We start from the raw sequence: 15844 nt of genomic DNA, 5'->3' as shown, positions 1-15844 counted from the left end.
AAACCAATATTCTGTAATATCTAATATCTATTTGACCCCTTAAAAGCCTTCAAAAGTTTGTCAAATACAAACATTCTAAAATGCAAGAATAGAGGTAAAAATGAAGAGGAATGGTAACAGAAATCAAAATGTGTAAAATTCAGTTGGTTTAAGTAAAAGCACTTAGAAACACGTGAGTGTCTCTCAGACAGACAGCTGGCACTTCACAGCAGCTCTAAACCACAGAGCAGGAGCAGGGAGGACCATGCACTTCACACAGAGCAGAGAGAGAGAAGCCGCTCTGTCATTACGGCTGCTGCTCCACACTCAAGAGCTTCCAGAGCAATGTTGGACCAATACAAAAGATACGCTTACAGTTTTGTGAGACTTAACTGACCCAATGAGCAGTTTGGAGGACACAATGTATGCATTGTGTGTATTGTTATAGTCCTTTAAATTAGCTTTTCTAAATTAGCTTTTGGTCCTTGGCTTTGGTGTCTCTTTAAATAATGCACAGTTTGTACCAAAAACCAAATGACTTTCTCTAGGTCCGATGTTTCCACAAACCTGCACCGACATCATAATGTAATCGCAGATGTAAAGTGTACTGTTGTGAACGATGAGATTTGACAACAGAAAAAACGAGAAATTTGAAACCAAGGGTTTTGTGAGACTCGGAGGGAGAGGACTTTCTTAACAGTCATAAAAATGAAGCTAAATACAACTCCAGGTATGTTTTTGATGGGGGAACAATGCTGGTTAAAAGCTCAAAAGTCAATTTTGTATAATGTGCATACTCTAAATAATCTAATCTTAGGTTTTCTTTTTAATCAGTCAGTATTTAGCGTCACACTCTTAATAGTTTATAGACGAGACCACGTATTGAAAATAGTCCCTTCTATTTAACCCATTATTTCATGTAAATTTGTCTCAGGCCAGAATTATTATCAATAAAGCCACATCAAAATCTTATTCTTCTGCTTATCAAGATAGAGACAAAACCATTTCCATTTGAAACGTAGTTGCAAATATTTATGTATTTTAATGACCCTGTGAAAAGACATGACCCAAACTAGTATTTTCTTGCTTCCAAATACTGTACTTCATTGTCCATCAGAGATCTTTCAAACGGAGAACAGGGTCGAGTGTCTGAGTCTGTGAAACCACTTGGGCCTGTCTCCCATAATAAACTGTAGAAAATATCACCAATATCTTTAGCACACACCAAATGTGAGCTCTACTCCAAACCTTAAAGGGGACATATTCTGCTAAATTCCCTTTTGGAGTTTTTGATGTCAAATTGACCTGGAACTGTTGTATGAGCAACTTCTACAGCGTCTAAGAGATCCTTTGGGTTTTTAGAGACTTATTTTGTCACTGGAAATTTAAAATGATTGGTGTAACTTTGAAGAATCTATCCATAAGTGTCATGTTGTTAGTTAGCTGTTCTGCTCTTGCCCTTTTCAACATGCTTCACTCCCTTCAATCGCCAGCAGAGGGCATCAGATACATGATACAAGTGTTCAGTGTGAAACCGAAAGCAGAGATGCTGAAAAAGAATGTTTTCTATGCAAATACTGAAGACTGAAACGAGACTAGTTTGCACATGAAACTACCAGGTTAATTGAACTCTTGAACTCTTTGAGGGCTTGTCTGCACGGAGAGGACGCTTAGATGTAGAATCTCCAAACGTTTGTTGTGGCAGGTTTTTGCTGCTTTAAGTGTCAGTGACTGCACTCGATAAGGACCAAAACCCAAAACTTCTGTCTTCTTCATTTTCAGTGGCATGTACTTTTTTCATGACTATCTAAAAGCGGAGATGGTCACAACATACATTGACGTCCTGAAAAATGGCGGGGACAGCAATTGTGCTTGAAATTAAAGAATATTTTTTATTCAAGCGAGAAAAACAAAAAAAAACTAAAAAAAATATCCTCAACTACTTCCCTCTCCTCTGTTTTCCAGCAGTGCACCCCCTCTTTCCCCTCATGTGCCGCTGAGCTCACAGCGTCAGACTGATCTTGAGGAAAACCTGGACAGTTCTTTTCCATTACTGCACTGCCACACGCTAGGAACAGTTCCAAGAACTCCAGCAGCCGTCAATGAAGCATGGAACCCACAGACCCCCGGCTGCATGCAATGAGGAAAATATGATACTGGATATCATCTTGAATATTGTAATTATTTCACTTAGACTGTTGATTAAAATATGACAAAAAGTAAATCCAAATGTTTAATACAGAAAAAGAGGTTAATTTAAAATGACAAACCAAACCTTTGGAATAGTTTAAATCTCAACACTTGTGGGGTCTTTAAGGGATTTTTAACAATGAAAATATGAAATAAATCTATATATTAGAATCGTGTGTCTGAATTTCAGTCACTGGAATTTTAGTACACAAACTTTAAAAAAAGAAAAGAAAAATGTATCAAAAAGAAATATAATAATAATCCATTCTCAGGATTGGTGTTGGCACTCCATCTACAGGCATAAGGTAGAATTATCCTGGGAGAATAAACAAAAGCTAGCATGTCTCGACATGCTAATATAGGCACTCAGTTGTATGAACGTGATTAGAGTCTGGTGATGATTTATGGACTTAAAAACAGCAGGAGACCACCAGATCTCTACCGTTGATGTCACAAATGTGAGAAATTTAAAACGGTGTTTATGATGCTCAAAGGGATATGACCTTGTAAACAGATTTAATGAAACTAGTGTAAATTAAGCTAAATTCAAATATGCTTTTAAAATGTTGCATTTCATATATATTTGAGCATTTATAACACTAAACACCTGAGACACCAAGACATATTTCAATAAATATATTTTAACCCCAATCTACTGCAATGAAGTGTATAATCGAGGTCTAAAAAGAACTGAACCCTGTCAGGTATAGTTCCATTTTTCCACTCAATCGCTCCATCTGATCCTGCAGATCACGCCATCACGTCTGCTCCTCCACAGACTCCAGATCAGATCAGAGGTAAACAGGCTGAGTGTATCGTCATTTTGTCAGTACATATATCGTTTTCATGCGTTTCACGTTCACATGGCACTTTAAAAAGATACTGTACTTGAAACTTTACCATCTTAGAAAGAGGAAAACCCCAGCGGGCCTAAGTTACCTAATGCTTTCCTAGCATCATATTCACCGTAAAGCTAACAAACATTAATAATTGGATGCAGAGAGTACACTGCGGTCCGATTTTCACCAGAATAGCTGCTTTTACAATATATCTTTACTGGGGCCAAACAGATTTCACTGAATTATTTGAAAAAAAATGGGTACAGTACCTATAAAGCATTAAAAAGACTTAATTTTCAACCTCATCCACAGTTTGAAAACATCTCTAAACCAACTTTCACATGCACTTTAGAGAGAACAGTATTTGAAACATTATCATACATTATACATAATAACTTAACCCTAACCCTTGTATCGCAGAGAAACTAAAAACAACTAAATTTGGAATGGTTAAGTATCCGTCATTTCAAAGACGCACTACAAAGAAAAGGGAAAGGTTTGGGCTGGTTCTTAAAGTGGTTTGACAATTGTTGTTTACATGTAGAAGTGAAATGACACTGTCAGACGTACAGAAGAACCAAGCCAAATCTCCTTTAGTGAGGCCACTTTGAAGAACCAGTGGAACTACAGAAGAATTAATGACCGTAATCTGCTTTTAAAGACGTTCATGTGAGTAAAGAGGAGGGCTGCAGTGGTATCCACGGGGACACAATTTAATCAAACGTAATTGTTACTCTAAACAATATTTTTTTTTTAATTCACACAAAGCCATTTAGCACATATTTATGCTCTTTTGCCCCAAGTTCATAAAAATGTAAAATAATAATGTGTGAAAAACGTTATATTGCAGCTCATCTTTGGATTCTCAGCACTCGTCAGATTCTCCCAACTCGGGTCACTTTAAGAAATCAGTCCAAAAATTCTAAATAATTTTACTATTAAAAAAATAACAATGTTATGAAAACCACTAACTCTGGACCAGGACTAAAGCTGGACCAACTCTGGACCAGGACTAAAGCTGGACCAACTCTGGACCAGGACTAAAGCTGGACTAACTCTGGACCAGGACTAAAGCTGGACTAACTCTGGACCAGGACTAAAGCTGGACTAACTCTGGACCAGGACTAAAGCTGGACTAACTCTGGACCAACTCTGGACCAGGACTAAAGCTGGACTAACTCTGGACCAGGACTAAAGCTGGACTAACTCTGGACCAACTCTGGACCAGGACTAAAGCTGGACTAACTCTGGACCAGGACTAAAGCTGGACTAACTCTGGACCAGGACTAAAGCTGGACTAACTCTGGACCAGGACTAAAGCTGGACTAACTCTGGACCAGGACTAAAGCTGGACTAACTCTGGACCAGGACTAAAGCTGGACTAACTCTGGACCAGGACTAAAGCTGGACTAACTCTGGACCAGGACTAAAGCTGGACTAACTCTGGACCAGGACTAAAGCTGGACTAACTCTGGACCAGGACTAAAGCTGGACTCAACCAAGTCCAAACCAGGACTAAACCAGAATAATTATTTCCATTCCGAGTACCATAAATGTCTGGTTTTAGACATGGATATTTAAATATATTTCATATTATACATTTTATTTAGCCATTTGAATGAAAATATTATTTCAGTCGAAAGAAGTCCTTAGCAAATTAAATCAATTAATTAATAAGGACTTGATGTAACTTTACAGCTTCAAAGTTAAATTAAAAGTTGACTACCTCCATTTAAAACTTAAACCTTAGATGTTCCATAAAATACATAAAAACTACACTTTTCCCAAAGGTTTAAAGCTAAAGAAACGCTCCTAAGGACATGATCCATCATTTCCACACGGGACAGTTACACGTCCCATCACAGCTGGAGGAGATGATTAAAGTCAGGTTACCTTGTGTTGACAGATTCCCTGCCCGCGTGCCTATGAGCAGCCACTCCGCTGTCCACACGACTCTACTACTGCCTCTCTCCCTCTCTCCCTCTTACACTGCTGCTGCTGGCTCCGCCCATCATGTCTGTAGCCCGCCCCTCACCCCTAGCTGACCACGCCTCCTTCTCCCTCTGCTGTGGTTCAAAAGCCGGTCGGGTTAATAACGCTTAAAGAGATGTTTCTACTGTGCAAATGATAATCCATAAGCAAAATAAACTACACCTGCATTCTTTACAGATCTGACCCGTAACTTGCCCTGGTGGCGTAACATCCTTGTCGCCATGGAGCTAGATAAGTTTAAGGTCATACTGTGGACCAATAACCTGGCCAGCAAGATTAATTCCCGTAATATTTGTAAGTACACGAGCTCACAACAATCCATCTTGTCAAGCTCCTGCTGTTGTTGGTGCTGGACAGGACCAATCACAGGGCAGCATTGGGGTAAAGGCGGAGCCAAAATGACAGAAACAGAACAAACATGGCGGCGCAGATGGACGTACAAAAATCTATGTTAGCGTAAATACCAATTTGTGCTTTTCTCTCTCTGGATTTAACCAATTTCGACTTTTTACGCTGTTGTGTCGCTTCAACCGATCATTTCAGCGAGAGCTTTTCTAGATTGAAATGAGTTCTACACTTCTAAGCCGATGACAGACAGGTTACATTTCAGGCAAAGCAAAACTCAAATCTCCAGGGAAACGAGGAGTTGGCAGACTTCCGTCCTATATTAGCAGTATTCTAAATCTACGTTCAGCTTTTTTAACTCTTTTTGTTTTCCCATCGAAAACATACCCATAGTTGTGTTTTGTTTCCTTCACAAGACTACAGAGTCATCCTGCCTCTTCTTCAGAGCTCAAAACGTGGGCTTCCACCTTGTGATGTCATCAGGTGGTATCCCCAGAATGTTTTTCATATATATTTACACTATTTTAGGCTGTAGTAAGGAAATGACAAAGCTGAAGTGTCAAAAACAAGCTCAAAAACAGAACATAGTGTTGTATGTGGGAGAACAATGACACAACAGTTCTCAGATGAGGCAGTTCGTTAATTCTGAAGGGCCCCTGGTCACATAAAGCCTCCCAGTGCACTTCACTCAGGTCGGCCTCTTGTTTTGTTGGGAAAGGCTGCACAGTTTTCCACAGACGGCGTTGTCACACACCTATAATTATCAGGTTTTATGAGCGGCGGCTGAGCAGGCACAAGAAAATGCTTTGCTTTTCTGCAGCGCTCCTTGGTGTCGAGCTGTTCAAAGAGGCACGCGAAATCCACTAGGAGGAGATTTTTTTATCAGGTGTTGTAATTGTTTTTCACATTAAAAACATGCCAGGAGTTGAGTTTTATTTAATTCTTGTTCATTTGGTAACGAGCACATATTCTCCAGTCAAAAACACCAACCTGTGGACAGACTGAACCGGGACTGAACCCGAACTGAACCGGGACTGAACCGGGACCAGGCTTCAACTAAAACTGAAATAGGATTGAAACAAAACAAGACTGGACCAGGATTAAACTACGAGTAAACCAAGACTGAACTGGGACTGAACCCGGACTGAACCAGGACTGAACTGGGACCTACTAAACAAGGATTAAACAAGGACTGAACCAGGACCAAAGCAAGACTGAGCCATGTCTAAATTAGGTTAAACCAAGACTGTACAATAAAAACTTAACCAGTACAAAGTAGGTGCTCAAAGTGACCAGGATAAATCAAGATATAGTTGGATAGATATGAAAATATAAAATACTGCTATGCCTTGTTTTCTAATTATATTTTAAAGTTAGAAAAAACAACATATCCTTTCCTGATTCTGATATCCCATACACACACCCACAACTCTTCTTTGTGGGTGTGTAAAGAACAAAACGTTGTGTTAGAGCTGGAAATACACGCTGTGGACCTGAAGGTTTCACACTGGGAATGTGCTGAACTTTACTCATCACAAAGGGGAACACCCTACTACTTTATTTGTAGCTGTGTTAAACTAAGATTTAGGGTTTTTCATTTGAGGGGCTGTGTTCTGTCTTTACATAAGGTTTACAGGTATCTTCAGACAGAGTAAAAAAGCATATGTTGTTGCTTCTTTCATATTTACTTGATGTAATGCAGTAAATGCAGTTCACAATTGTGATTATTAAAACACATGTGGGGGTTTAACAAATAAATACTGTTGTAAAAATGTATTTGTTTCTTTAAAAATGTGATAGGCCTTTATTGTTGTGGAATATCATGAAATATCACAATTATTGAGGAGTCTCCACAAGAAATATTTGCCCGTTTTGGTGTTTTTGCCCTTTTAAATCTCCAGCGATATTATATTTTGTTTGGGCCAACCAGCTGTAAAAGAATATGTATAAAACGTGGAGGGGGGAAAAACTGATTACACTGCTTTTCTATCCAGTTTGTAGTAAAACAGTGTCATGCATGAGTTTGTAGTCATTAGACATCATTTAATTTGGGGAAAACACACAACATGAACTCGGAACATTCAAATCTCTTGGTACAATATGCAAAATCTCATGCAAATCTCATGCTATGGTATTTATTGGCAAATAGAATTACAGAAATTATACTTTGACATTTTAAAATGACCTGACAAGACTTTCATGGGAATCATTGCAGTTATATTCCAAAAATGTTTAAATATATGCGCTTGATAATGTCTTCATGTTTGCACTGAAATGGAGCAAAGGATCATGGTCTATATAGTTCCCTGTTTCTTAAGATGCTGCGACAAAAGGAGATTATAATTTGAAATATAGTGACAGCCCAAAATTATAGTTTTTTTAGGCTTTTGTGCTTTGGGTTAGATTTGAAATGACACATGCATGCTTGTGTCGATGTAGTGGTTTGGGGCATTGCACATGTGTGGTTGTTGTCACCACGGCATCATGGATTCCTTTCTGGCCCTCAACCATTTGCAGGATGAACATGAATAAAATTGTCAAAACAAGATGTTTATGGCCTTTTTAAAAGATAGGGTTATAGGTTTGAGTGTGGTGCCAGCAAAGAGTGACCAAGAGCTTAAAGGGTGTGTAAAAAACATGTGAGCAGCAGTCACAGTCATGAAGGATCTTAATAATGTCAAAACATGTATTTCCTCCTGCCCCTCGTCCATCAGCGGACCGTCATTGGCCCATCACAGAACTCAGCCAGCTCACAGGAAGTGAAGTCAGCGAGGATTTCCTGTGACGCCATATTCTGGGTTGTCAGCGTTTCCGCTCGGAGAAGACACACTTCTTATTGCACAGGAGAGCATAATGGAGAACAATGGGGGAGAACAATGGAGAGCACAGACCCCAGCAGGCCCATTACAACTCCGTGTCACTTCAATGAGCTGGCCCAGACACTTCCAACATTATAAGTCACACAGCGGATGGAAACGTCTGCACTAGTTAAACGCAATTACTTACTTACTTTTTATATTGTCATTTACATAGAGGGCAAAAACAGTTCATCTCAAAATCATACTGTCCTCATTTTAAAGTGTAGCGACCTAAATACAAGTAGTATTAGTAAAAATAATCAAATCCAGAATGAATGAACTACGAAAAACAAAAAGCTGAAGCCATTAGGCAACGAGACAACACAAATTGTCCACAAAAATGCTGCAAACGAGTGACGCAAAATACAACTCCAGGTATGTTTTTGTTGAGAGAACAAGATTTTAACATGGTTAAGTCCCTTTAAAGTGAGTTAGTGAGAGTCCAATCTTGTTTTTATGTAGTAGTACTGACATTAGTATCCAAAAACTACAAGTGAAGCAAACCACGCCTTTACCAAAAGTCTAGGCCAAACTTGGGCAAAATATTCTGCGAGTTTCACCCCCAAATGGGGCAATTCATGACATTTGTTTCCCAGGAGTCAGCTCATAAGGCTGAGGCAGGATAATCCCCGCTCACTGGTGTGTTAGGGTGGTGTGTAGACGTGGTGTTTTGTTTTCCTCTCGCACGGACCGTGGAGGTTTGAGAGCAGCCACAGAGAAGAATGCAACAAAAACAGGAGCAGGAACGGCAGGATGGAGAGACGATGGAGAGGACTGTCCCACACGCAAACAGTGAAGACGCCACAAAGCCTGGAATGTGTCACTTATGGTTACAGAGCAGACACAATAGGAAGGGTCAACATCACGCATTTTTGAGGCCTTCTCTTCTTAGTCACCTTAGCATAGGAACAGGTATTGTGTTACGGCTACATTCTGTGTCTAATCTTTCAGCTCTTACAGTGACAATGTGTTTATGTCAAATAAAATGGAAAAAGACACAGCCACTTCATCATGACTTTAGAAAGTTAAAGCAAGGCCACGGGTTTGGTGTAAATAAACCCACTTTAAACTAAAAAAGCGTTATATGTTTATGTATGTTTATTTTGTAGGAACAGGACAAAAAACAGTTTAACATGCGGCCAATACCACGTCCATGGGCACTTTAACCTCACATCTCTTCCATTTGGTCTGTAACTCACTAGTCGGTTTGAAACGCCAAATCGGATGCACTGAGGAGCTGAGAAGCTAAAAAAAATAATTTGAAAACATGACTTGAGGAATTACACAGACAACACAGAGGAGCTTAATGAATTTCCACTCAATGATGTAAACTGGTGAGGGGCAAACGTTTTGAGCTGCAAACACAACTCCAGCTTTAGTTCTGAAACATATAAGTTATTAAAGGTGCACTTTTCACAATGAAGTAGAGCTGGAGTCGCCTAAAGAAGTTCTCGGTGGACTAAAGACTTGCCCTATGTGTGTCGATAAATGTGGCGTGGCGCGGACGAAAACTCTCAAAAATGATTAGGATCTCGCACAGAAACTACTATGTACGTAGAGAAGAACAAACGGGATCTTCATGAGTGAAACGGCAGATTTAACTGTTCAGTTACTCCCAAACTCAAGCTAAATCACTCCACGCAATCTCTGTCCAGCTGTCGACAAATGCATGAAACACGATTTTGTCCGTCGGCTATGAAACATTTCTGATCATGGGGAAAATCTTGAGTCGTGGTTCATAAATTTCATTACGGCATTAAACATGTAAAGCTCACAATGGACACAATACACTGCAGGAGAAAAGTTACACAGAGCACTTTTAAATGATTGGGCAGATGATTGGATCTTCAGTGTGTGTTGTGGTTTCCTTTAACTTGTGTATGTAAAGTGCATTTGTAGTTAGTCTAGCTCTCGAGTCACTTCCTGCATGCTTCCTTAACAGCCTGCTCTCCTCCTGCTGTGTGGGGATGTGACCTGATGACCAAACCAGCTCCACCACAGCCGACCTATGGGACAGGAAGGAGACTGAGAAGCCCTCACCTGCGTCCTGACCCCGCTGGGACCGTCCAACCGCTCCAGAGCTCTGCACCTCTCCACTGCGCCTACAGGAACAAACAGCCAGTGAGACCGGGATATTTGACATCAGATTCACTTTCCAGAACTATTTACAAGGATTTTTTTTCTTGGTTTAGTATTTACTTTGTCCTTTGAAGTTCATTATAAATCAATATTCAAGCTTTTTAAACAACAACAAGGTCAGACATATTTCATTAAAACACAATTATAACACAATTATATTTCAATTATATTTCAATTATATTTCAGATTTTACTAAACATTTTGCCCATTTGTTCCCAGTTGACAATATTTATAGTTGTACTTCCTGGTTGGACATGAGCACAAATATGACATAGGTAGAGGTAATTCCACAACTGTAACCTTGCAACTAGACTGTAAACAAGAGCCAAAATCCATATCAATTACACACCTTATTTAGATATACTTTGACAAACAATGATACCATAGAACACCTTAATTTTGTCGAATGATTGTTTAAACTGTCAGTTAAGTGTAAATTGTGTTTTAAATGGAATGTCGCACATTGATGACATCAAAGAGGGATTCTGTTTTAGAACGCTGCACTACTTTCTGTAATTTTAAACTTTTATTTAAAAATGAAACATTCTTCACAAACTGCTGTTTAACTAACGTAGAACTATGATCAATATTTACAACAGGTTCTTTCACACAAAACAAAAACAGGAGAACCTTCATACACACTTTAAACATGCTCTTGTACCTTTATTGTGGCATCTGTTTAAGAACTTTGAAAATAATTGGGCCAAAACCACACAGCACTTTATATCAGTCAGGCATGTCAATAATTGAGTTAGCGCTCCACCTACTGGCTGCGGAGGGATAACATAGGGGAGATAAACAAACTTAGCTTACCCCGACAAGCTACTGTAAGCACACAGTTGTAATGATGATTTATGGACTTAAAAAACAGCACAGGAGATCTAGCAACTCGACCTTTGATGTCACAAAACCGGTCTGTTTTCTGAGGCTCCGAGGGAGAAGACTTACAGACCAGGATTCATCAAACAAGCGTGAATTAAGTGGCCAAAAAGTTACTTTAGCATAGTATGTGTCCTTAAACAAACATTAGCTGTGGAGATTTCTCTATAACTTGAAAAGGTGTATGTGCCTGCAAAACACCAGCAGAGGGTGCAGAACTGCATCTGTACGGCACAAAGGCAGAGGTTCCCAAACCTTTCAGGCTGGGACCCCCAAAATAACCATTCAACCATTTTGGGAGCCCCACAGTAAAATGAAATAGACGTTTTAAAATGTATCTTATTATGTTATCTATCCCAATTTCAATGAGACGTACCGTTTTGAAATACACTGTCATAATTCCACATTGGAGACCACTACACTAAGGAGTTGGCATCAAACTAAGGACAGTGACATCTAGAGTCAAAGTTACTCAACTGCGCAGTGGGGGCAATGTGACAATGTATATTTAGCTGCTGCACTCGTACCACAGTAACAGAGGAAAGTGCCGGCACTGCTCACCAGAAGCACATAATCGCAGGAATGGCTGATCTTAGTTTTTCTTCAGTATCTGTCTTGATAGGATCGCAAAGGGGCTTCAGGGAGCAGAGCGGCCCCAGGAATGAGAGGAATCTTTAATCCAAGTCATTATCATTCAAGAATCTTCCACAGTCTCAGGCTGAGCTCCACTGCACTGTGCTGCTGAGGCGGGGGCAAGTGAAGGCATGAGGTGGGATATGTAGGTGCTAGAGACAAAAGCTGGGGCCAAATGTTGGAGTTATGAAATGTCTAGGGTATGTGGTGGTAACAGCAATACTGCCATAAAACCATCCTTCAAACAGCACAATGACTCAAGCAACTCTGGTAACCACATTTTAGAATTTTAACTGTTTACCACCTTAAACTGTTTCCTCTACGCAGCAGAGACATATGGGAATGTGTTATGGAGGGCAGTAGTGTGAGAGGAAAAGGTGCCTGTGCCCCTTTAAGAAAGCTTTCAGCTGAGTTGGAGCTAAAGCTAAGCACTACTGCTTCAGTCAGAGGGCTTTATATGGGCTTTACCTTTCCTTTACTGGAGGAGCTGAGAGGAAATCACTTTCTGGTGCCCACAAGCACAGAGGACAGTGAAAACTAAACTTAACTAACTTTACTACTGCTTACTAAATAACATTTTAAATATTATTTTAATCATAATAAAACCTCATTCACACAGCTCCTGGTCAAAACTACAGTCCTATTTATTTTAGACTATGGCAACTGCTCCATTAGCTGGACGTCATTTATCTCACAGACATTTGCTTTGTTACTGTCACCGGTCACTCATCACAGCAGCCTTTACTCCCCAAATCCACAGACAAACTCACCACTTAATTTTCATTCACAAATATTTAGTTGGTAAAAAAGTTTGAGTTGCACATCCTTTAGTCACTCCTCGGTTTTCTGTAGCAGGTGACTACAACCATTTACAATAGACTCAAAAACTCAAATGAATGAATCAATGACTAAATAAACAATAATTTTGTTTCAAGCAAAACCCACATTTTTCATTTCCATGTATTATTACTGCAGTGTGGCACTTAAAGTTACTGCAAGGGGAATTCGTGTGAGCCCCACCCGTGTGAGCCCCACCCGTGTGAGCCCCACCCGTGTGAGCCCCACCCGGGTGCCGTGGCTGGGTGCCGTGGCTGGGTGCCGTACTTTGCTGATGCTCCTCTCTGATCTGTCTGATGGTGGCTCGGATCATCTTCCTCTCCTCGTACTCTCCAGCAGAACGCAACTGGAACAGAGGAAACAATATAAACTTCGTCAGAAAGATATGCTAACATTTGCACAAAAATCCCTTTTCCCCAAGAGTCTCCCCAAGAGACTGAACTGTGGTGTGTGGGGGGCCCTATTGGTGTGGGGGCCCCACATGCTTGTACTTATAGGCCTTTTCCATAGGTTAAGTTTACTAACTTAATATTTATCTGTATTAATTATAAATGTAACAGTTCTTTTCAGTGCAAGTGCAACAACGCTGTAGTTTAGCTTTAGCTTCATGAGAGGTGAGTAATAAAGTTTATATTTCCTGTTCGCTATTCTCCGTGTTTATATTCTTCCTTTGTGTCTTTAATTCTGTTTATTTTGCTCTGCTTTATTGGCGCAGCTGTAGCAGTATCACTGATATATTATAGTTACAATGTCATAATGTGTAGTAGTTGTCATATGTTTGACTGTCGAGCAGACATCCTTTTCAGTCTCAAATCATTTGTACCGTTTCCACGCCCAGTTACACACAGCATCACTCAGCACCACTTGTAACGAAAATGCATCTGGGGCTGAGCGAGGCCACAAGTGCAGAGCCGAGTAGAATAGAGTAAAGCAGAGAAGGTACTGCAAAAAACTGCAATAATGTGCTTACAACTACAAACAACCCCACTGCTTGTCAAAACTCACCATCTTTGTGAGCTCCTCGATGTCCCTGATGCCCTGAAGCTTCTGAGAGAGGAGCTCCAGCGCGTCACTGCTTTCGGGCCTAAAGGAAAGTTCAAGACTTAAAAAATTTGCTGAAAAAAATCGTCCATACCACCTTTATCATATTTCCTCGTGGCGTGGATAAATCATTTGTCCTGCCACGTATCAATCATAAAACGCACCTACCGCTCACCTGCAGCCGCGTCAGGCTCGTCCCCACGTTTCCGCGTGCCTAAGCGCATGGATCTATCATAATATAGTTCCCTCAGTGTACGGGGCAAAATGAAGACGGAGAAAGACAGTTCGAGCTGACGCAGAAGTGGACAGAAATCTACGGGAGACGAGCGATGCGATGCGCTCCGTTGCGCTAATAAACAAACGCACGTGTGTGTTGTATCGTTCCGCACGGGGGAGTGCCTTCCGCCTGCGTTCTCAAATCGCCGAAAAATCGTCCATACCGCCTTTAACAGGATAATAGACAGAAATGATTTGGAAAGTGTCAACGTATGGCAAATTAGGCCTGCAAGTGTCAATCACAATCTAATTATACTCTCTACAATGGATGAAAACACATAGTCTAACCCTTCAAATAAAAGGGTACTTCATGCACCAAATGTTTACCCCTACTAGAGTAATATCTATTACAGTGTCATTACAGTGTACTTACTATGTAACTGTTGCCAATATCATCAGCCAAAATGGGCTATCGGCTAAAATCTTCCAGATACGGCAAATATTCCACTTGGGCATATAATACCTCGTTTTAAAGCTTAGACTCTTTAGAATACAACAATTGTATCCAATCTACTGACAGATTAATACACAAGCAAAGTGATGACATTTATCTGTGCAGTAGTTTATATGTGTGAGACATAGTGCTTCTGAATGCATGACTCAAGAATAAAAGTGAATTTCAGCAGAGATCATGCAAACAATAAAATATAACTTTTTCTAAATCAAAGTGTCAGTGTGGAGAAGAGAGAAGATTGTCACCATAGATGGAGCACAAGCATGTTGGATATTACTCTCACAACAGACAATTGTTTAGTCAGGACTAAAATAAATCTCATTTGTGTTGAACTGAGCAGTGAGGGTGGTAAACATGTGTTTGACGCTACTTTTCTTTCACTTTAGTTAGCGCTTAGCTCGGGAGATGCTACCACCACATTGTAAACATAACTCATAGGACTAACGTAAAGTATGTCCGTGTTTACTGGACTCACATTTATCTGTAAATGAGCTGTGAAAAGATGTATACGCATATTAATTATCACCCACGCAAATGAATGATCCACTCCCATCAAGACATTTACTTAGAGAGTTGTCTAGTCAATCAAAGCGATCATTTAATGGTGTTGTCATTTCTATTACATTAACTTTCATTTGTTAAAGAGTAGTCGTTCGCCAAAATACATTTCTACCTTTAATAGAGTTATTTCTTGGGCACTACTTCTACCCTACTTCAACTTGAGTATTATGAATTTTAAGTTATGAGACTCTTACTTGAGAATCATTTTTGGCTACTCTACCCCTCCTCTCTGAAATGCATGGGATTCCTTATTCAGTATTAGTTTAGCAGATAATATTTTAGTTAAAATGTGCACTGTGAACTGAATTATTATTATTATTCTTAAATCACTCACTAAATATGTTTTAGAGCCCAAATTCCTGGAACCTGGAGCTTGCAGTGACAGGACGTGGTCAGTGTTGTGAGGAGAAATGTGCCACAATAAGGTCGGACAGTCACATTCCTGGAGCGTAGAGCGTGCACGAGCGTAGAGCGTGCACGTGCAGATGGGAGTGCACGTGGACGAGGTATGCCCTTTGTTTTCCCAAGTCATGCGAGAGCAGCACCGCATGGGACGGATTACAGCAGCCACCGCTCATAATTGCATTCAGAAGAAAAACTAGATTTATACGCACTGGGAAATGGTCCAAATGTTCATTATCACCTTGACAAGTATTTCTTTGAAACATGTTAATGTTAGAAGGAAATGGAGCTGTGATCAAACAGCAGTGATCAAAGAAAGTGAAAAGAGTTGCATGTGCTTTTAGAGATCAGCTGAATATTATAGTTCAAGTATGGATCACAACCAGTTCATTTAAGTTCACTTTGGGTAAATAAACATT

General features: G+C 40.1%; 1 protein-coding gene across 6 annotated transcripts in view; it reads right to left on the bottom strand.

Moving 5' to 3' along the window:
* smtnb (smoothelin b) overlaps positions 1–15844 on the bottom strand; it is a 120915-nt gene that overhangs the window by 65920 nt on the left and 39151 nt on the right. For all 6 annotated transcript variants that reach the window (XM_072434217.1, XM_072434216.1, XM_072434221.1 and 3 more), the window contains exons 3-5: positions 13697–13775; positions 12959–13037; positions 10244–10305 (exon numbers count right to left, since the gene is read on the bottom strand). In XM_072434217.1, the coding sequence (XP_072290318.1) occupies positions 10244–10305; positions 12959–13037; positions 13697–13775 (220 nt within the window). The remainder of the gene's footprint in view (positions 1–10243; positions 10306–12958; positions 13038–13696; positions 13776–15844) is intronic.

Source organism: Eucyclogobius newberryi, unplaced genomic scaffold (genome assembly GCF_026437365.1).
Source record: "Eucyclogobius newberryi isolate DKJ021-1_F unplaced genomic scaffold, fEucNew1.0.hap1 SCAF_6, whole genome shotgun sequence".
Taxonomy (NCBI): Eukaryota; Metazoa; Chordata; class Actinopteri; order Gobiiformes; family Gobiidae; genus Eucyclogobius; species Eucyclogobius newberryi.
Note: the sequence above shows the minus strand (reverse complement) of the source record. Positions and strands in the feature narration are given on the sequence as shown.